Source organism: Pleurodeles waltl, chromosome 12 (assembly GCF_031143425.1).
Source record: "Pleurodeles waltl isolate 20211129_DDA chromosome 12, aPleWal1.hap1.20221129, whole genome shotgun sequence".
Taxonomy (NCBI): domain Eukaryota; kingdom Metazoa; phylum Chordata; class Amphibia; order Caudata; family Salamandridae; genus Pleurodeles; species Pleurodeles waltl.
The window spans coordinates 630,032,667-630,056,135 of record NC_090451.1 but is presented as its reverse complement, the minus strand read 5'-3'; the positions used below and the strand labels follow the sequence as shown (position 1 = coordinate 630,056,135).

The window sequence follows — 23,469 nt, the reverse complement described above, 5'->3', positions numbered from 1 at the left end:
TGCTCAGGCTCTGCAATGCAGAATGCATTTTTTCTCTTGGTGACGTGTCATTGATGCCATAGCTGATGACACAACTGTGATCTTTATAGCTGTCAAAGGTTTCCTCATTGAAAGTACTACCATCTGTCATCAATGTTGCCTGTGTCAACGGTGCCATTGTCAAAGGTTCCGGTGTCTATGTTATTGTCGTTGACAGTACAGTTACATTCGATGGTGTAATCTGTATGGATGTTGTTGTTAGAGTTGATGTATTCGTCGATGTCGATGATGCTGCAGTCGTCAATGACAGTTTTATTTGTGACTTGTCGCCACTACTGTGACAGATTTTCCCATCAATGGCACTGAGAAGGAATTCTTCAAATATAATACTGGACAAGGTGAAAGAGTAGTGGGGTCAGATCTTATCTTTTCTGATTAGACTTCCTCACTTTTCTGTGTATGACATTGTTGCCCTGGTTTTCTAAGCTCTCCTGATGACCCATGATGGGTCTTTTTTAATAACTTTTTAGGTAATCCTGATTGCATTTTCTCATGTGATCTGTCTCTTTTTTGGGACATCATCTCTGTTGTGGAGACATCCTCACTATCCTCCTCAGAAAGTTGACCCTCTAGATTTAAGCATTTTGAGCCATATAAGGATCCCCCTTCTGTATCCTCAGTGTCTTAGAAGAAATGGTATGACATACTTTACAATCCATTGCCTTTTGTGAAGGATGCAGAAAGTAAATACACTCCTCGTGTGGCTCTCCTGAGAGTAGCCTACAGTGCTCTGTTGTAATTGAAAGGAGACATGTAGCACTTTGTGAAAACTGATAATAAAAAGCACATGTTGAGATCTTCACTACATATACAGATAAATATGCTACAGCTCTGCCAATGCAATCTTGACCTACAATACTTCCCTCTAGACTACAGTTAGCAGCACCACAAAGCTTTGCACAACTCTAACTTGACCTCCAGAGCCCTTTTTTAGTCTATACTGGGAGACACTGGCAGCTCTGCCTAGGGGCCTCAATCCCAAGCCTCAGCACAGTTATCTTCTCCATGACATAAACTGATAGTCACCCAACCTACCTCATTCTTCATAGATTTCATCCCTGCTACTGCAATACAGGATGCACACGCCACTGACTAGCAGTAACCAGCATTGAAACCAACCCAAATCTGTGTTAATACAAACCAGTGCTTCCCTTCAACAACCTACATTTTCAATTACCAATATCTTGGCCTGATATTTAACTGCTTCTCCAATGTGAAAGGGGCATTCTACACATTATTGATGACTCTCTCTGAATCCCAGACCCAGAGGACTAATGTCTACTTGTGCTCCTGGACCTATCAGCTGCCTTCCATACAGTCAGCCACCCCACTCATATTAACATCCTGAAGAAATGGATGGGTGAAAGGAAATGCCTTTTTTTCCATGCTCAGCCCCACATTTCTGGATGGATGCTGCTGGTTTTTTGACGCTGAAAGTGCACTGAGGCCTGCTAACCAGACTTCAGTGCTAGTGTTTTAACTCCATACAAATTGCAAGTCGAATTCAATACACCCAATTGTCAAGGCCTAGCTTACTTATAAGTTCCTAGGATATGGTCCCCAAGGTATTTAGGGCATGTAAGACAGAGTGTCCACTCAGGGCTGCAGCACTGTTTGTGCCACCCTTCGTGAGACAAAGTACAAAATGGCTCACAGCCTGACACAGCAGACTGGAAGGGCAGTGTTTTCACTGCCAGTTCGACTTTGCCATTTAAACCAATGGCTAAACCCTATTCCTCAACATTGCATGTACGTCTCCCCTAAGGAAGGCCTATAGAGTCCTATAGGAGGGAGTGTTATTTTGTTAAGTAAGACATACGTTTTACAATACATCTTAGCAGAAACTCTTACAAACTGTCATTTTGCTGTGGGTAAAGTTGGTAGCCCCATTCACTAATACAGAGTTACAGGGTGGCATCCTAACCTAGCTAACTTATGACTGGGACTACCAAACGGCGTCATGTAAGTTATCAAATTAATCATGCCAATGCCAGAGCAACTGCACCTGAAGAACTTTGGGCTAGCGGAGTTTGGACCACAATGCATGCCCTGGCTCTGGGAAAGCTGATTTCCCGCCCCATTCTGAAGCAGGGACTCTAAAGGTCAGTTGGCTGGCCTCCAAGATTGGCATTGGAGACATGAAAGCTGAAAGAGCTGAAGAAGCACTTCTGGTAGCCTCCGCAGATGTTTTGCTGCTACTGGACACCCCATAGGAAAATTTGAAGATAGCCAAAAGGTGCACCAGCGTTTGCTAGTGTTGGTTGTGACCGGATTCCTCGCCCATTTTCACAGTGACCACTGTGTTGCAAAAGTGCATGGTCTGCCTCTGCAGCCCTTGGAAGCCTGCAAAGAGAATTTTATGATACCCTGAGATCCATGAACAGAGTTGCCCCCACTCACCTGTGGACTCTCCCACAAGGCATCAAGAGCATCCTTGAGCATGTTTGAGCCTGTATCCCTCAGCACCAGGCTCACTCCATAGTCGTCTCTATCGGTCACCAGGTAAAGTTTGGGTCTTGCTCTAAATGTCCACAGTATCCTTTCTGGCCCCTTAGACCTCTGTCCTTCTGGACTTGGTCACCCAACTTGGGCTGGAGTTGTTGAACTAACTTTTAAAACTTTTCAAAAGTTTCCAAACTTTTTGTTGGCCAATGCTTGTTTATGGTTGATATAAAAGTTATTTATTACTTCTAAAATCTGTATCTCCAGAACCCCTGGTGGATTGTGATGATCAGGTGTACTGCATGGTAAGGCTCCCCTGTGACACAATATAGTACTCTCAAATCCTCACAATGGCCATCAAGGTGACAGTCCTAAAGTGGTTTGACTCATATTTGTCTGAACATTCACAGATAGTTAAAATAGGGATCTCTTTCTCAGGCAAAACCACCCCGTATTTATACTTTTTTAGCACCGCATTTACCTCGTTTCTGTGATGCAAAATCGTCGCAAACTTACAAAATACAATTGTATTTTGTAAGTTTGCGCTGCTTTTGCGTAACAAAATTATGCAAGTGTGGCGCTAAAAAAAGTATAAATATGGGCCTGGGTCTCCTATGCTCCAAACTCCAACATTCATGCAAGATAGTCACATGAGTTAGGCTGTCAATACCCCTTTCTGAGAGACACATGGCAAGAGAAGATGCTGAGCTCATCTTTGGGGGTTGAGGCTTGTTACTTTTGATGTCCTGGGCCCGACCTACTATGGGTCCTTAGCAGCTGGGCCAAGTTCTACCCCTTTCTTCACGACTTCAGTGGTAGAGTGGAACGAATAGCCCGAGGCTTCTCAGGAGCAGGCAGATGCAACGTGTACAGGTAAAAGACTTATAGTCTATCCAGCAATCCCAAAAAAGTGGATGTCCAAACATAAAATGAAATATGGCACAAAACAATATATAGTCTTTGTAATGCCAGCACTCTAGCAGTGTCTGGGTAAGGTTCTGTCTAATGGTAATGATTATTCATAATTTACTTAAGGCAACATTCAGGTTAGACCCCTCTTGTGAGCATGAGTTTTAGAACCCCCATAATGGCTTTTCAGAAGTCAAAGGGCCTGATTACGACTTCAGCGGAGGGGATTACTCCATCCCAAATGTGGCAGATATCCCGCCCACTGAATTACGAGTCCATTATATCATATGGAACTCATAATTCGGCGGGCAGGATAGCTGTCACATTTGGGACAGAGTAATCCCCTCCCCCGAAGTCGTAATTAGGCCCAAAGAGTCTCAGCGCTTTAGAGCTATGAGTCAGAGCATGTCCATTCGGGCTGTGCATCCCAATGATCAGTCAACCGTTCCCGGTGTTGTGAAACTGAAAACCCCAAGAACATTCAGCAGTCCGGTTTCACGTTAAACTGGAACAGATGCCAGCGCTGACCTTTAGTCTTGTTGCTGCAGGCACTGTGGCTGGGCGTCCATGGCGCTCCTTCAGTGAAGCCTAACTTTATCTGATCTCAGGCAGTCGCGAGGTGTTCCGGACTTTATGTTAGTCGGCTCGTAGCCACACTCCAGTGACACAGGTAAAAAGGCCAATTAACACTACTGATCATCATAACAAAAACACAGTATGCTGCCACCACTGTGCTACTTAACTCTTGGTAAAAGCAGCAACCATTTACCGCTAAGATGGTGGCGCCTCCCAGTCTAAGACCACAATCCGTGAGACAGGTCTAGATCACTGCGCACACTGATGATTTGTGTTTGCTCATGAAAATCTGTACTAAAGTTTCAGATATCATTTCAGTTGAAACGCATAGGGCTGGGGTACAGGAATTCTTTGGTAGTGCAACAGATCTCTGGAACGCCCTCCCACCAGCCCTTCGCAAAACTTTTGAACTACTTGTCTAATCACATTCAAAAGGGAACTCAAAATCCTCTTATTTGAGATTCACGGCATGTTGTTCGCATCCCCTCTGCTGACTTGATCGGTCTATCCTGTCATAAAATATTTGTTTTCTCTTCTCTCGGGGCTTGCCACTGATTTCTTATGATTGTTAGCTAAGTACTCCTATTAGTTTAGAGTCCTTCCTGGTAAGAAGTGTTTTTTCCTTTGCTTTCCTGGTGCTAATGGTTGTTTTATGGCGTTTGCCATTCCAGAGCAGGACCCACATTCCAATCTGTCTATACCACTCACTCTCAGAAAGCATCACTCTGGTCAACTAGTACTGGGAGCTAGACTCCAACGTACCTGGATCTGGTACCTCTGTACACTCTGCTATTCCAGTAACGGAATATACTCATCTTGAGCAATGCTCCTCAGAACTCCTGACCTGAAACATACCCTTTGTTTCACAAATAAGGGCTCCTATACAGCTGTGCACAGGAGCCCCTCCCGGAAACATTTCTTTTCCACCAGGACACTCCCACACAACTCTGCCAGTATATGCAGCCCTGACATTCAGACTCATATGCAGAGTACAGAGCTCCACTCCCCTCTCTGCAAATAGAGATCAGTCCGTTTACCGTCATTAATTACTCCAGCGTTTCTGTAAAAAGAATATAGGCCCATATTTATACTTTTTGACGCAAAACTGCGCCAACGCAGTTTTGCGCCAAAAAAATTAGCGCCGGCTAACGCCATTCTGAAGCGCCATGCAGGCGCCGTATTTATTGAATGACGTTAGCCGGCGTTAGCCGCCGGCGCTGTCTGGTGTGCGTTAAAAAAAACGACGTACACCAGGCAGCGCCGGCGTAGGGGGATATGGGGCTTGGGCGTCAAGAAATGGGGCAAGTCAGGTTGAGGCAATTTTTTCGCCTCAACCCGATTTGCGCCATTTTTTACAACTCCCAACCCCCATAGAAATGACTCCGGTCTTAGCAAAGACAGGAGTCATGCCCCCTTGCCCAATGGCCATGCCCAGGGGACTTCTGTCCCCTGGGCATGGTCATTGGGCATAGTGGCATGTAGGGGGGCACAAATCAGGCCCCCCTATGCCACAAAAAAATAAAATAAAAATACTTACCTGAACTTACCTTAATGTCCCTGGGATGGGTCCCTCCAGCCTTGGGTGTCCTCCTGGGGTGGGCAAGGGTGACAGGGGTGTCCCTGGGGGCATGGGAGGGCACCTCTGGGCTCCTTCAGAGCCCACAGGTCCCTTAACGCCTGCCTTTTGCAGGCGCTAAAAAACGCCGCAAAAGCGGCCGTACGTCATTTTTTTTTACCCGCCCACTCCCGGGTGTGATTTTGGCCCGGGAGTATAAATCCGACGCACATGCCTCGGAGTCGATTTTTTAGACGGAAACGCCTACCTTGCATATAATTAACGCAAAGTAGGTGTCCACGCTAAAAAATGACGCTAACTCCATGGACTTTGGCGCTAGACGCGTCTAACGCCAAAGTATAAATATGGAGTTAGTTTTGCGTCGAAATTGCGTTAAAAAAAACGACACAATTCCGGCGCAAACGGAGTATAAATATGCCCCATAGTTCTCCCCTAACCTCAGGGGATGCTGAGGCACTATGCAAACATTAAAAACACAATAAAGATAATGTACTGAGTTACCCTCCAACACTGGCACTGAAAATAAGAAAAACAAAAGTCAACATAAAATTGAATATCGAAAAATAGAACAAGTAAATAAAAGGGTAAGAAAAGGGTCAAATAATTCCCATTTGGGAAATCATTTGATGCTTACAAGCAACTCAGCCTGCAGAAAAGTAATAAAAAAATTTTTTCAAAACCTTTGAAATGTTTAAAGACCCGTTAATGCTCTGCTTTCTCTGCTAACGGCACGGCGGTAACCCAATGGCAAAGCTGCCGCAGAAACCATCTGATTGGAAAAGTCAGCTTTGAATAGACATCTTTTCGCTGGCTGGTCAAACAGCTAGGGTGACCATATTTGGAGAACAGAACAAGCTTTGGCAAAGTCAGTAGGTCTCCCGTATGAAAGAGCTATTAACTTTGTCAATGTGTTTTAGCTTGGTTGCTGTTCAGCATGGCTAAATGTTAGTAGGGTAGAGGACAGTGGCATAGAGTGGTGTGGCGTTGTATATTGTGGAGTGGCATGAAGTGCGTAGAATGGAGTGTCGTGGAGTGATACAGAGTGGCGTAGAGAGGAGGGGTGTAGAGTGAACGGATAGAGTGCCATTGAGTGTTGTGGCATACAGTGGAGAAGTGTTTTATTGTGGAGTAGACTGTCTTTGAGTGGAGGGGCATAGCTTAGAGGGGAGGAGAGTGTCAGAGTGGGGTGGCATGGCATAGAGTGTTATAGGATAGAACAGAGTGGCTCAGCGTGAAGTGGTGTAGAGTAGCTGAGTGCCATAGAGTGGCATGGCATAGAATGGAAAGTGGTAAGTGTCATAGAGTGGAGTATCGTAGAGTGGAGTGGGGGTATTGTACAGTGGAGGGTAGTAGAGTTGAGTGGTGTAGAATGGAGTAGAGCACAGTACAATGAAGTGAAGTAGAGTGGAGAAGATTAGAGTATCGCAGAGTGGAGTAGAGGGTCATAAAGTGGAGAGGCGTAGACTGGAGGGGTGTAGAGTGGAGTGTCGTAGAGTGGAGTGTTGTGCTGTAGAGTGGAATAGCATACAGTGGAGTAGAGTGTTGTGGAGTGCCATATCGTAGAGTGGAGCAAAGATTTGTAGTGTGCAGTGCCATAGAGAGGAGTGACAGAATGGAATGGTGTAGCGTAGACTGGAGTAATGTGTCACTGAGTGGAGTGGCGTAAAGTGGAATAAAGAGTGTTGAAGAATGGAGTGGCAAAGATTGTTGTAGAGTGGAGAGGTGCATATTGTTGTGGAGTGTCATAGGATGGAGTCGCTTAGAGTGGAGTGGAGTAGAGTGGCCTAGAGTGAAGAGGAGTTGAGTGTCGTGCAGTGGAGTGGCATACAGATGCACTGAGTGGAATGGGGCAGAGTAGAGTGTCACAGAGTGCAGTGTCATTGAGTGGAATGGATTAAAGTGTCAAAGAGTGGAGTACAGTTGAGTAAAGTGTTACAGAGTGGAGTGGCATAGAGTGGAGTGGAGTAGAGTGGAATGGAGTAGTGTGTCACAGAATGTAGTATCGCGGAGAGGAGTGGCATAGAGTGGAGTGCCATAGATTGGAGTGGCGTAGACTGGGATAGCGTGGGGTAGAGTGGAGCAGAGTAGAGTGACAGAGTGGAGTACAGTGTCGTGGAGTGGCATGGAGTATCGTGGTGTAGAGGGGTAGTGTTGTAGAGTGTTGCAGAGTGGAGTGGCATAGTGTGGAGTAGAGTTTCATAGAGTGGGGTTGTGTAGAGGAAAGTATGCATGGTGTGAAAGCGCACTGCTGTTACAGGCAACACATTTTCAAATGAAATGAACAGTACATTTGCACAGACAAAGAGGTTTACTGATAAAACTATACAGCGCACAAACAATAAGGTGTGGAAATGGCATCACCTAGTGTATTGATTTGTTTTGATCGCATTCCAATATTGGTTTACACCACACTTTTGAATCATAAAAAGTGTGCTTTATTTGTGCTTTCCTAATTATGATGTATTCTGAAATATTAGTACAGGTCATTTACAAACATTTAAATGTTGTTATGTGGTAGAAACAAATTATATCGTAAATCCTTCCTCCAGCACATGCCCAGTACCAAGCAAGATTGTCACATAACACCTTTCACGTTGAAGTCCGAGAAAAAAAAGTTAATTAACATCAAGCTTCTTTGGAAGACAGAGCCTGACATTTGACCTCTGTCTTTGAAAGGACAGCAAATGTGATAAAAGATTAGAACAAAATGTAAAGGCTGGTTTACAGAAAGCAAGCATTTGTGGAAGAATACAAGAAGTGATGTTAAAAAGGCTTTGCTCCAAAGGAGAGACGGAGACACGATGGACAGCCTAAAACAAAGCCAGCAAACAGAAAGCAAGGGAATGTGAGTTACAAACCACAAAGCCAGTGGTATGGAATGGGCGGAACGCATTCCCAGGGAAGCTTTAAAAATTCTCCCAAGAAGAGTATGCAAACCAGACAGTGCTTCAAACTAGAAAATCAGGGTGGCTATAGTCAGGGAAGTAGGCCTAACTGTTAAGAGCCACCATGAGCACTGAAGGCCTACAATGCAGCACTCAAAAACACTGACAAATGCGTATTCTGTCACATCCGACAAACCTAAAAAAGCCATATATATACAAAAGCCCAGCATTTTGTATCATTTTCTCATTAATAGAGGCCAACCGAAGAAAGTTGTCAATAAATCAAGTTGTCTAATTTCACACGTGTAGTCCACTTTGCTTTGCATTCTAGAATATGTTGTTCTGTTTTTAAAATGGTACTATGAGACTACAACTTCCAGTCCTTCATCGCCAGTCCTTACAACTCAAATTGTCTCTTTCTTACCCTCCGCAGGCTGAGTGTCAGAACTTCATCCGTGTGATCCAAAGGTTGAACAGAACCTCCACCCTCGTGTGTGGCACCAATGCTGGCTCCCCCAAGTGCTGGTTCCTGGTAAGTGCTGGCACCAGTAAGAACAGGCGTCAAAGGGCAACGGGGTTTAGGCACCCAGGGAACTAGTGTTAGCTCTGAACAGCTAGCAGTAACCCCCAGCATTCAGAGCAAAACCCCATGGTGCTTTTTGGCAACAGCGCACTTCACTGTAAAAAATCTATCCAGTTAAAATTAATGCTGCGTTCCCAGTGCACACTAAAGTGCCAAAATTGCCACTATGTTTCTCTAAAAATCATTAGAGTGAGAACTACTTGCCCATTTTAATAGTATTTAAATTGTGTATATATTGCGTAGCAGCTCTTCAGGACCAACATTCTTGAAAAAGTCCCCCTCGCTATTAAAATTAATGTGTCTTTAAATCCTACTCAGTTTTGAAATAATGTTACTGACTATTCCTGAACGGCAAGCTGGTTTTAGATATTGTTCAGTTTTGCATGATACTTGGAACATCAAATATTATAAACCCTTGGTGGGAGCCTCCAGTCCCTGTGTAAAATTGTTTTCTAACCTTATGTTAATTTAGACCTGTGGTACTCAAAGTACGGCCTGCGGGCCGCCAGCGGCCCGCTGACCTACCTTGGCGGCCCGCGGACCGGACCGCTTGTCGGAATATACTACAATGGCGGCCGTAAACATGGAAGAGGGCCGCTGGAGCATCGGTGATAGCGGCTTCATTGCGCATGCTCCTGCGGCCCTCTTCTATGTTTACCGGTGACGTCACAAGCCTGGCCAGTGGCGGAAAGCCAAAGCCCCTTAAAAGTCAGCGCTTGCAGCTAACTTTTACGGGGCTTTTTCGTCTGCTTCCTGCCACCTTCTCCACCCGGTTTTCGCCTGCCGCAAAGCGCCCACCTGCCTGCTGCCAGATACTGCCACCTGCACCAGTCTCTGCCCACAAGACATTTACGGTGAGTGAATGGAACACAGGCCCGCTTCCAGGAATGTAAATCTGGATGGGCCAAGTGTGCGTTTGGGAGGGCCAATGTGTCCACACTGCAGCTTGCCTCAGACATGAGCTAAGGTCCCCACTGGGCTGTTTTATTTCTTAGGCATGCCCAGAGTTTTGTCTCAGGCAGTAGAAAAATAGGGACAGTCATTTAAAGGTGGTAGTTTTCTCCCTAGCAGTACACAAGTAAGACAGCTATTATCAAAACAATGCACTATAAAATGTAGAGAGGTATAATTTTGTGTTTTTTGTCCAGATGTCTTTCAATATTGTGCTGGTCAGACCTAAGCAGCAGGCCTATTATTTATTTATTGAAATTTTTGTTACAGAGCCAGGGCTGTTGAAAATATCTTACAATAATACACGTTTTTTTATCTGGCCCCTGGTCCAGTGTGGGCACTTGAGTATAGCTAAACTTCTTGGAGTGCTTCGCCTTACTGGGTTTCTGTTGTTTCCTCACTCCTAGCTGGTTCTAGTTAAAAGCTGCCTTTTAAAAACAATAGCTATAACCAGCAGTGGTGGTTCGCGGGAGGGAAAAGGGGCAGGGCGGCAAGTGCAGGGGGGGCAGAATATAATATATTTTTTATAAACTTACGTTTGCCAAATGCAGGGCACGGAAGGAGGCACAAACAGATAATTGTCTTTTCACCGCCACCACAACGCAGTGCTTAATTTGTAAATGAAACCGTGCCGGTGTTCAAAGCCCTCCTCTTAAACATGCGGCAACTGCACTTAAATGTGGGAACATGGAATATGTTGACAGCTAATCCTGAAGCCCTCTCCGGCCTCTTTAGTTCATTTGCAGCCACTCCCTGCCCCTTCAGCTCACTTTTGCAACTTTCTGCTTTCTCCCACTGTGACGCTTTTCATTTTTCTCTTCCTCTGTCTTTCCCATATGTCTTTTGCTCAGATCAAATGTTTGAGCAAGAAGAATAAGCGCCTGCCCTCACAAATAAATGCCAGCATGGACCTATTCTAGATTTCCAAACATCAATTACAGATCAGTATTTTTAAGATGGAGGGTGTGAGGGATAATTAATGGCAGCAAAAGTCCTGCAACAGTGTGTCCCGCCTGAATTTCCTTCGGCAGCTTGAACTCTACACAACATTACTTCAAAAGTCGTATTTCAAGTCCAAATTTCAGAAAAATAAATTGAATTTAGTGGCATCGTGCTAATATAAGCCCCGTTTAGGCCCTTATTTCTTGAGTAATGTAGCCAAGATATCTTTTTAAAGATTTTATAGCAGTGCATCATATTTGAATCGTTTGCATGACCCACCCCCACCTATGGTTCTCTTTCCCCTTGATTCATGAGGTTTGTGCAATAACACGTGTTGCCTGTTTACGAACTCATCTTCACAGAAATACATTATTGCTCTTCTAACATCTGAAGCATGTGATGCCCTTTCAGATGGAGTTGTTGGATGTTGTAAAAAAGGATGGGAGTGAATAATGTGATTTAAAAAATAGATACATACCACCTTTGCAATGAATTTTGGGGTTTTCTTTGTGTATTTATAGGTAAGGCTTTTTAAACTGGAAATGCCTACATCATGATTACTGACAGTTGTTAATTCAATACTTTGGCCCTTCCATGCCTGGAACGGCTGACAAATGCATCTTACTCATAGCATAAATGAGACTGAGGTATACTAAATGCATAATAAGATACTGAAGCATGACTTCTTTATCTGTTTGTACTGCCTTGTATCTGTTAATATACAACAAGGTGACAAAACATTTTGATTTTGCGGTTTAACACTGCCTGTCGCTGGCTCTTTTGCTTCTTTAAAAAAAATCTTTATATGTGTGTGGTAGGTAATGGTTCCAACTTCTAAAACTTCAAGAGCAAAGATACTCCGCTGAGGCTATTATAGGGACTGGTGGTCTAAATCTTCTTTCACTTGTCATGCTATCTTCTGTGCACTGCTTCACTTTGTGACTGACTCTCCCTAGATGCTCCCTGTCCATGACACCTCTGGTTCATTAGCAAGTTCTGTTTTGGGCACATGTGTAACGAAACATACAGTATCAAGCTGTTACATGATACCATCATTCCCATCAACTTCATAACTGTTCTCAATGACACCGACTGTGATGTGTGGTAGCGGTATGCCTGTTACTGAAATGCCTGGAATCTCTATTTGATGTTGCAACCTTCGCTGTGGTCATATGTATCTCTGGTCCCAAAGATATCCTATGTTGAATGTGGCCAAAAATTTCTTGTGACTGACACTGAAACCCAAAGAGTGCACTAATGTATTCACCTGGTTTACACTGTCCTGGCATTGTTCCATTGATGAGGTATGGGTACATATGTTTGGGCTGTCACCCAAGAAGTACCACCACTACAGCAGGAAACCTGTCTGTGGCGTGTTAGGTGTCTTGAATCCTAATCTATCATCCCTAAAATATGCTGCAGTCCTGTATTAGTTTGGTTTTCTGGCATTTCGTGCATAATTGATTTCTATTGCTGCGTGGCCCAGCGCGCTGAAAAAAAACAATCTTCTAAAAATGGGCCAATATACCATTCATTGGCCTCATTATCACTATATGATGCCTAGCAAGTTGCAAGCATAATTGCAAAAAATAATTTTTCTAACATGGTTCTCTGGGAATTGGCAGAGGCCAGTATGTGTGTTAACAATTATATGTTTGATCACGGTGTGCATCGTTTCCTTTTACACATCACTTTATATTACTTTGGTGTTGCGCACAGAGGTCTGTAGTGAGACGCAGTGTTGGTCCATTGGTCGTGAGGCGGTGTTGGTCCATTGGTCAGTCAGGAGGCGGTGTCAGTCCATCGGTCGGTCGTGAGGCGGTGTCGGTCCATTGGTCGGTCGTGAAGTGGTGTTGGTCCATCGGCTGTGAGGGGAAAATCTGATTCCTGACCCTTGATACTCATTGCACAAACCCGCCTGAGACCTTTGCAATGGCCTACAGTCCAGTTACCAAGCCTTGCAAACGAACCAGATCCATACAGAGTGAACACAGATCATTCCAGGCAGCATGGGAAGAAGAGTACTTGTTTGTTGAATGGCCAAAGGAGAAAGCCACCTGTTTGCTTTGCAAAGAGAAAGTAAATGTTCTTAAAAGATATAACCTGGAACAGCACTACAAAACTCGACACGTAAGTTATACTGAGAATTTCCTATTGCACTCAAAACTGCGTACAGTAAAAGTGGCATCCTTAAAGCAAACTCTTCTTTCCCAGGAGAAGCTCTTCCTTTGCCAAATGAAGGAATCTGAGGCTGTTACAGAAGCATCATTCAAAATATGCTATTTGCTTGCCAAACATAAGAAGCCATTCACGGAGGGAGAGCTGGTGAAGAAATGTTTCCTTTCAGCATCTGAAATTTTGCTTGAAAACTATAGCAACAAATCCAGCATTTTAAAAGAAATTGGTGCATTACAGCTATAAGATTCCACTTGTGCACGCAGAATAGAGGCAATTGGTGAAAATGTCAAGGAGCAGGTGATCAAAGCTGTCAGAGAGTCACCGTTCTTTAGCATTGCCATGGATAAGTCCACAGATATAGGCGATGTGGCCCAGTTATTAGTTTGGGTGGACCAATCGCTTCATCCCAAAGAAGAGCTACAGTGCCTACTACCACTGCAAGGGCACACAAGAGGAGAAGATATTCTGGACAGTATCTGCAACTACTTTGAAACACATCACATACCACTTGACACTCTTGTCAGCATCACAACAGATGACGCTCCTGCTATGGTAGGCCATAACAGAGGCTTTGTATCTCTGCTTAAAAAGAAGCTCACTGGGCAGACTGTGATAGACTACCACTGCATTAGTCATCAGGAAGTTTTGTGTGCAAAATTAAAGCATGGAGAACTGAATAACGTCCTAAAACGTGCAGTGAAAATTGTTAATTTTATTCATTTCAAAGCCCTTAACCATAGACTTTTTAAGGCTATGCTGCAGGATTCTGAAGTTGAATATACAGACCTCTTGATGCACAATGAAGTGCGATGGCTAAGCAAAGGGAAAGTTCTGGAGCAGTTCATTGCTTTGCTTCCTGAAATTGAACACTTTGTAAACAGTAGAGGTCAAACATTCCCAGAACTAAAGGATGTGAAATGGCTTTTAATGCTCCATTTTCTTTCAGATCTATTTGCACACTTTAATGCTCTTAATTTGATGATGCAAGGCAAACAACAGCTTGTGTGGTCCATGATAAATGGTATTTACTCATTTGAAAGAAAGCTTGTGCTATTCAAAGAACAGCTGGATGTTGCTTACTTCACCCACTTTCCAAAACTGTTGGCTGTGACTCAGAGGTTTCCAAATGCACAAGAAATGCTGCAAATGCTAAATCTTGGTGCATGTCTTGAGGACATTTCTGGGGAGATCAAAAATTATTTTTCAAAACTCAGAACCCTCACCCCTCTGCTCAGGCTGGTTGAAAACCCCTGGATGGTGAGTGAACGAAATCTTGATGCTGTTGAACTTATTGGCGTGAAAAGACCGCAAGCACAAATGGAGCTGATAGACATACAGCACAACTCAGCTCGCGAAGCATCTTTTTTGGGGCAGGCACCAGATGAACTCTGGAACATAGTGCCTTCTGACAAATTTCCTGTTCTTTTTACAGTGGCCCAGAAAATTATTTGTATGTTTGGGTCAACATATGTTTGTGAAAGTTAGTTTTCCACAATGGGTTTGTTGAAGAGTAAACTCAGAAATAAGCTAACAGATTTATATCTGGATCAGCTCTTAAGGCTTGCCGTTTCAGACATAATACCAGATTACAGAACACTAATAAGAGACATGAAGTGCAAAATAAGTTCTTAGTATGTCTTCCTTTGACATACCTATTTTTCAGACTCAGATAAACCTGTGCTGCATTCGGCCTGTGCTAAATATCCAGTTCACAAGGATTGCCATGCCTCTTAAGATTAGTCTATTGTCTGATAGTAAAAATGTTTTTCAAAATGTCCTCTTTGTATGTTTGTAGTTATATCTGGCTTCAAAATGCATCATTGTCTAGCAATGTTTTGAAAAAGGGGGGGGTGGTTGTGCGCCCTAGTAGTCCCACCCATGACCCCGCCCCCACCCGCTGGCCCTTCAGTGCGGCCCTCAGCCACAAACCATACTGCAATTTTGGCCCCTGAGAAAAAGTTTGTGAGTACCCGTGATTTAGACCTATTGAGCATCAAAATATCCCTTTGGCCACTAATTCTCCCCAAGAAACCTGGTTGTAAACCATCATATATGCAAGATAACTTTTACATTTTATCCACTTTAATTATAGTTACTGGGTCAATGTGCTCTAAAATGAACCAGTGGTCAAAGGATTTCCTACTCATGTAGTGGTGTGGGCGTGGCCTGAAATTTCCAATTAAAATTGTCTACAATTGTTTAAATATTATCCAGCCTTAAGTAAGGTTTCTTTTCGATTGTGCTTTAAACTGTATCACTTGCTACTATTGTTCCAAAAATCTTGGAGGAGATCCATCAAACCACCCTCTAAAGCTGATGGTAATTTTCAAAGACAACTTTTAGGGAGAATCCGTAAATCCCTCCAATAAAGTTGCATTTAAATATAATTGAGAAAAAATCCCAAATTTGTCAGCACATCTACAATCTGTGAAGCCTAATCAGTTATACATCCTTAACTAAGGCCCTGCCATTTTAAGGCATGGCTGTCACTTATTACAAAATTTTCTCAGACAAATCTGTCCACTGGGATTGACATAAATGATAACAGTATCAGAATACAGCACTAATATATGTACTCATTCACTCACTTATTCTCCTTGAAAGTTCTCTCATTCCCCCACTCTGTCACTCGGCTATTATTCCAACTCTGGTGCCTGTGCTGTGCAAAAGATCAGTGCCCTCACCCTGGTATAGTTTGAGCATTCCCTTCACAGAATTCAGCTCTTCTAAATAATTTTCTTTGCTTCCAAGACAAATGAAGGCAAGGTGCTCCCTGGCGTGACCCTCAAAGGTGAAAACATGGTCCCAGCTTTGCCATCTGACCCGGCTGTGTCCATCTCTGCAGGTAAGGGCTGGATCTCTGCAAATATATGTTGATTTTACTGTATGATGGAAAACGTGTGCAGGCCCAGGTTCGATTTCTGCATTGGCCCATAATCATCTCTGTAGGTTTGTAGTATGTCATCAACTGTCTCTATAGTTCTGGGGTTGCTGCCTCTGTGAACCATCAACCATCTCTGCTGATAAGGACTTGCTCTGCAAGAAAGGTTGATCTTTCTTGGGGAAACTTGTATGGCCACAAGGCTATTCCCACTGATGCTGATTGTCATCTCTGCAGGTTCAAGATCGGTTCCTTTGCAAGCTATTTGCCATCTCTGCAGGTATGAGGCTGATTCTTTATTTAGGCCATTGCTGCAGTTATGGAGTAAACATCTCTTTAGGGCATTAACTGGCTGTAAGGGTATGGAGCTGGTCAATCAGTCAGCCATACCTACGGGTGTGGTACTGGTACTACTGCGCATCACTAACTATTTCTATGGGTCTAAAGTTGTATCTTACTGGAAGAATAATCTGTGAAGGCACATTTGTGTTACTTTAGTATTGCAGTAAGCATCTCTACCGTAACAAAAATGAAATCTGTGAAACTTAATCACCTCTTCAAGCCCAAAGTATCCTAGCACTCTTGTGACAATTTCAAGGTAGCTCTTCGGGCCACTGATTCACTCTGAACTTTGGAAGAAATGTCTGATGATGACTAACAAGTTGGTTTGCAATGTCCTCTAAAGCTGCTGCATGTACCGCAACAGTTGCATCTTGCTGCTAACCATGACATTCAGTTGGCTAAGCTCCCAGAACAGACTGTAGCTTTGGTCACAGTGGTGGCTACAATGATACTGCAGCAGTTGAAGCCAACCACCACTTCCATTAGCAGACTACTTAGAACAGGTCAATACTGAACGACTTGGCTCACTATAGTGGATGAGATGGGACTACAGCGGTTCACTCTTGAAGGCAGCCATGACTTGGCACTAGCTGAGGTTTTGGAGCAGGCTCACACTGTGGTGGGTTATCTCTGTTTTGAGAGGGATGGGAATGAGGGAAAATACTATGACAACAAAATAGCTGCCTGTGAAAGGCCGCAAACTCATACTTTGGGATCTGACAGGCTGCCATTTAGGATTGTGCCTAAATTTCTTAAAACCATTCAGTACAGCAGAGTCTGACAATATCTCTCTCTCTCTCTATATATATATATATATATATACATATATATATATATATATATATATATAGAGAGAGAGAGTGCGAGACAGGCAAGGCAATTAGATGGGGAGTTAAGGGTAGTAAATGTATACTTATGTAGGCTATATGCTGGTAGTAGAAACGCAGGAAACATTTGAAATAAAATCAAACACTTAGGCCCTCATTACAACCCTGGTGGACGGGGGTATTTTGGAGAAAGGTACTGCCAACAGGCTGGCGGTACGTCTCCCCAAAATATGACATTGGCGGTTTGGCTCAAGCCAAACCCCCAATGTACCACTCCCTCTGCCAGGGCGGTAACAACCACCGGGCTGGAGACTTCAGTCTCCAGCCAGGAGGCCGTCACTGTCCCACCCACGGGATTATGACCCTGCCTACCACCATGGTTTTCGTGGCTTTCTTACCACCACAAAAACCATGGCGGTAGGCACTGTCAGTGCCAGGGAATTCCTTCCCTGACACTGATAAGGGTCTCCCCCGCCCCCATCCCCAGAGTCCTACCCCACCAGAACCCCCCCACGACATACACGAACATTCACGCACCAACATACACACGCATACGCACACTCATACCCACATTCACCCACGCATGCATACATACATACACACACAGATATAGATACAAGCACACACACATTCACACAACACAACATACACGCACATTCATACCCATTCATGCACACACATTCCACACGCCACACACCCGCATGCACGCACACACAAACATACACAACACCCCCACCCCCTCCCCTGTCAGAGCACCCGACTTACCTGCTTGCAGGGGGTCCTCAGGCAGGAGACAGACATGGCGCTGCTGCCAGCAGCAGAATCTGCCAGCAGAACACCGCCAGGCCATATCACGGATCATGCTACTGTCTGCACCGGTCTACTAGCGTGGCGTTGCTGCTGGCAGTAGCGCCACCTTACCGCCGTCTGCGGCCATGACCGTAGCCAGGATTCCAGCTACGGTCATAATATGGCGGACAGTAGGTAGCTGTGGCGACGGTGTTTTGGCGGCCGTCGCCACGGCAGTAGGCGGTCATTACTGCCATTGACATAATGAGGGCCTTAATATTTTGGCATAAAAAACATCAAAACCCCATACATCAGTAAGATATGTTTTTAACGTACCAGGGGATGGGTTTTGTAGCATTTAAACAGTTATATAATTGTTCTTTTGCCTGTCTGCTATCCACCTGAGCCCCGAGAGACAATGAATCTCCCTGGGCTTGGTTGTGGCCTGTTCCTTATTACACTGGATGTGAGAAAAACTAATAATAGCGGGGATCGACACAGCTCATACCTCATAACTGGAGGATTAAATGGTTCAGTCACTGCACCGTGTGGCCAGAAAATACTAGCTCAGCATAAAGAAATAATTTTCACTTTTCTGCTTGGCTTCTCTACTCTCGGGATCAGTGTTGGAAACTAAACAGAGATGAGAGAGAACTGAAAACCCAAACCTTGAGGGATCTGTTGCTTAGCAAGTTTTGTATCTGGTTAGTTTTGTATCTGATTCTACTTCTGTATGACCTGAAGCAGACAGCAGTGCCAAGGATGGCCAGGGTTGGCAATGGTTGAAAAAGAATGATAGGAGTACAGTGGGTAGTTGCCCAGTGCTCCCTCTTTCCAAGGGGCACTCAGGTGAAGTGACTGAGATAGCTAGAAGTCTAGAAGTCCCCCCTGACAATGGTGTGAATATGGCACAAAGCACAGATTTACCTCTCTCTGGTGAACCTCTCTCAACCTCACTTCTCCACCTCTCTGTCCAATCTCTTTCTCATCTTTACGCTTATCACTCAAGTTTCTCATTTTCTCTTTTCTTCAAAACTCTCTCTTTTTCATGGTTGTCCCAGCCTCTCTCACTCTACCTCTGACTCTGTCTCTCTACCTATGTCCACCTCACCACACTCTCCCTTTCTGTCTGTATCCCGTTCTCTACTTCAGCTATCTGACGATTTATCATAATCATTTCTCTTTCTCGCCTCATCACTTTTTATCGCTTTCTCTACTTCTCTATCTACCTTCTATGACATACACCTGGATTCTTCTTCCTCTCTCTACACCCCTCTCCTTTCTTCTTTCTTCTACTTCTGTACTACATCTCGCTGTAATGATGTGCCTCATCTCTTTCTCCCTCACCAGTCACTAAACCCTGCCACACTTTTCTACCTACCCCTTTCTCCCAGTTGCTCCTGTTATTGGCTAGGTGGCTATACTTTATTCACAAAGCTGTAGGTACATAATTTAGGCAACTAATAGGTTTGCTACAGTGAAAGCCACCCACATTGCCTCCCTCTGATTTAGGGTTTCCATATCTACAATTTTTCACCTTCATTTACATGATGACTTATTAAAATAACAACAGAACGTACCCAGTTACAATCCCAACTACAAAATACCTACCTGAATAGATCTAGCACAGATCTTGACATCAAAACCGCTACATGCACAAATCTCGAGATCAAAATCTCTACATGCACAGATCTCGACATCAAACTTTTGATATGCATAGATCTTAACATCAAAAGGCCTGCACGCAGTGATCTCTCAATCAAAATGTCTTCCTGCGTAGATCTGAACACCAAAATCCTAACTGTAATTATACATCATTTCACTTGTCCGCATATTTGCTGCAAATAGGCTCAGAATAGAGTAATAACCGAAGCCAATATTGTTGAGTGAATAAATAGTGCCTTTATTGCAGATATGCTTTTGTGGTTGAGAACTGAAAAAGTCAACATTTGAGGGCTGAGATTATCCATTTTTACATACAACGAAATGGGCACTCATGTAATAAGAGACCAAAAAAAGTTGCACAAGAGACATGAATTTGGGCCAAACGGGCAGAGTGGCACAAGAAGGGCGAGGGAAACAAAGATGGGAACAGGGTGCATGGCAGTTATGAGTTATCTCATGGTTGATTTAGGGTTGCTTTATTTGGAGCAATTTGAAGAGAGTGTATTATTATTTTGATGTATTTTTTAAAAAGCAATAACTTTCTAGCAAATAATGTAGTGTGTGAACAAGTTTGCGCTCACTGGTGTGGGAAGAACTGCATTTGATGGTTAATTGAATGACAAAATCTTTTTGAGGAAAATCCTCATTCAATACTTTTAAAAAAACGTATTTTCCAGATCTTTTCACACAATTGGTTGGCAATTCGAAAAACTTTGGCCAAGCTTGTGAGGGTTCTGAGAAAACTTTATGAAACTGAACAGGCTAAGTTACAAAAATATACCCATCCTACCTTTTGTTGCACCAAACGTCAAGATGACTAATTGTTTCTGGGCAATGTACTCCATGTTTTTTTTTAGATGGGAACTTGTACTCAGCTCTTTCCCAAGAGAAGAGCGTTATCCAACGCAGCTATGGGCCGCTGAAACTTATCAAGTCTGAGGACAAGTGGCTTTCAGGTAAGAGATAATTTAAATCCTGATTTCTATGAGGTTATCGAACGTTTGAGGCAGACGTTTCTGCATCATCAGTTTGATCAGTTTGGACTTGAATTTGCTAGTTGCTTGTCTCGGTCTGTTACTGCTCATTGGATGCTACTTCTGATGACCCTATGATGGGAAGGTCGATCTTGCCCTCCAAAAGACATTTTCAGTTCAATGAGTTCCTTTTTCAGTTGCTCCTATAATGCCTAGTCTTTACTCACGGACTCAGTCTCTCTTCTAGGTCATGCTGTGTAATGATGTGCGAGATCTTCAAGTGGCTACCCCTACACACAAGACCCACCGCCACACAAGCCCTCATCACCAGCCGACTGTACTACAGCAACGCCCTATGCATAGGAATCGCCGCACACTTGACACAGAGACTTCAGACCATACAGAACGCCGCAGCCAGGCTCATTCTCGCCTTCCCCGACAAACCCACATCACACCACACCTCTGCCAACTCCACTGGATCCCTGTACAGAAAAGATGCCAATTCATGTAGTACTGACCCACAAACACAAGGCTCTACACAACCAAGGACCTGTGCAGATAAACCACCGCCGGAACTTTTACCAACCATCAAGAAGACTACTCTCTGCCTTCCTTTCACTTGCCCATACTCCCCTGCATCTACCGAAGCGAAAGTGGAGTACACTCCTTCTCTCACACTGCAGCAGAAACTTGGAACAACCTCCCCACGCACCTCCGGACTATCACCTCACTTCCAGAATTCCATATTGCCCTCAAGACCTGGGTGTTTGAATAAGTCTCTGCAAATGCCTGGATACCCTATTAGCAGCGCTTTATAAATCCTGATTTATGTGTGTGCAGTATTGTTGCAGAAGCAAGTGTGCATCATTCTGGATGTAATGGTAAATGAAATCCAGCGGTTGCTGTTGCTACTTCTCTGGGAGCACTCTAGCCACACTTAGAAAGTGCAGGATACACACTGAGATCTATAGATCCACCTCCCTATTCCACGGTCTATGCTCTTTGATCCTCAGTTTGAGACTGACCTTAAAAAGTCTATGGAAGATCACAGGACCCTTCTTCTATTTCTCCAAGGTCCTTTGATCAGCGCTGTGATTTGCTGGTGGTGAAGAATAACAATGGTACTGGTGCCACGTTTGTGGTAGGCCTTATCGTCAGGGGTTCTCCAATGCTGGAAGATACCAGACTCAGCTCCTGCTTTCATCTCTGCTCTTAGTCACAACTAAATCATGAATTACTGCTACACCCACCAACCCAGAACAATAAGCTAGTGGACCCTCATCTTGTTAATTTTCTGGCAAAGTCTTAAGTGTCTAACCAGTGAGTTGTCCATGTCCTGGAACTGGGTGAATGAATCAAACTGTGGACGCAGCCAGTTAAATACTTTTTATGTCGGACGTCTCAGCTCTGCTCTCAGTTGTGGCAGTCTACTTAGCTGAAATGGGGTTAAATCTCAGCTCACTCTGAGGGAAGAAGGGCGGGTGGTATAGTCTATCCAGTATTTGCTTAATTGTCCCTTCATAATGACTACTCTGCAGACTATCTTGCCTCCAAGGGATTTTCAGGCAGTGTTTGACACCTAAAACCATGTTCTGATCCACTGTCAACCTCAGGAAGCCAGGCATTTTACAGCGCGGCATTGCACTGTCAATTTCCAGTAGTTCGCTCAGGGTTGTTAACAATCCACAAATGTGTCCTCTTGATACTCTTTTTTTTGCCCAGTGTATTAGCCCATTTCTATATTGATTGCCTAAGTGCTATATTTTCTTTCTCTACGGCAGTGGGAGACATCCAGGTGGTGTGCCTGTCACTGAAGAATCATGTGTCTCTAATAATTTAGGTCCCATCCACTTCAAGACTTGCCTTTTATTAGTGCTTAATTTTGCACTTTCTGGGAGAAAGAGGTTTTCCTGGGGATCCTATGGCCCTCTCTGATCTAATTTCGCCCTCTTTACAGGGACATCTGCTCATAATCAGAAGTGTTTACATCTCCAAGGGTACATGGCAGCAATGCCATTTGTTTTATATGGCTCAGTTCTCCTCAAGCTGCTAGTGAATCTCATAATGCCCCATCGATCTCTGGCTTTCCAGCTTTATGAAGCTCAGCTAGAGAAGATGGCACACTTAAAGGTATCCCTTTGCTGGTGGCTGAAGAAGATGCATAGTTCCAAGGCGTGTTGCTCAAACCTTTCAGCTGGGGACCACCTTGGGAGATCTGTTGGCAGAGGGTTCTGTATTGTGCTGGAAGGCGGGCGATCATCCAACTGTCCGGAGTAGTGCTACTCCCAAGGCTCTTGGGTTTTTCACACAGCAGTTGCAGGATCAGCATCTCATGCTCTGGACAGACAACCAAGTGATCTGGTCTACATCAACTATCGGTGGGATCGATTGTTAAATGGGATTTTTTTTCAATGGCTCATCTCCTGTCTTTGAGGGCCATATATCTCCCTGGGACTGAGAATGGGCTTGCCCACCACCTTTGTTATCTGTTTTTTTCCTTGATGCATTCCTGCCTTCGTTTGGATGTGTTCCTTCAAACCTGTGTCAGTTTGAGAACTCATCGGGTTGACTAAGTTGTCTTTCAGAAGAATGCTCTGCTGTTCTGTTTTGTCCTGTGTCTCCATGTCCACAGGTTTGGGAGCCTTGCTGCTCCTTTGGTCTGGTACCCTCTGTGCTGCTGCTCTGCTTCTATTAAGTTCGTTTTGGTAGATTATTCTTGGCGTTTTCACTTGTGGGCTTTGGAGGTTCAGGGGATTGGTTCAAACCTGGTAGGACGAGTAAATGAGTGTTTCCCATTCAAGAGGGACATCATCACTCTACTTAGAAAGTGCCTGCCAAGCACAGGCCTCAGATTTGATCTTGTTGTTCTTCATATGGGTTTCATCCCAGACAGTATGACCCTTTGTGCAT

The 23,469-nt window shown here is 44.1% G+C and overlaps 1 protein-coding gene across 2 annotated transcripts in view; it reads left to right on the top strand.

Moving 5' to 3' along the window:
- LOC138268424 (semaphorin-7A-like) overlaps positions 1–23,469 on the top strand; it is a 187,968-nt gene that overhangs the window by 72,266 nt on the left and 92,233 nt on the right. For both annotated transcript variants that reach the window (XM_069218045.1, XM_069218046.1), the window contains exons 4-6: positions 8,861–8,959; positions 15,833–15,926; positions 20,443–20,541. In XM_069218045.1, the coding sequence (XP_069074146.1) occupies positions 8,861–8,959; positions 15,833–15,926; positions 20,443–20,541 (292 nt within the window). The remainder of the gene's footprint in view (positions 1–8,860; positions 8,960–15,832; positions 15,927–20,442; positions 20,542–23,469) is intronic.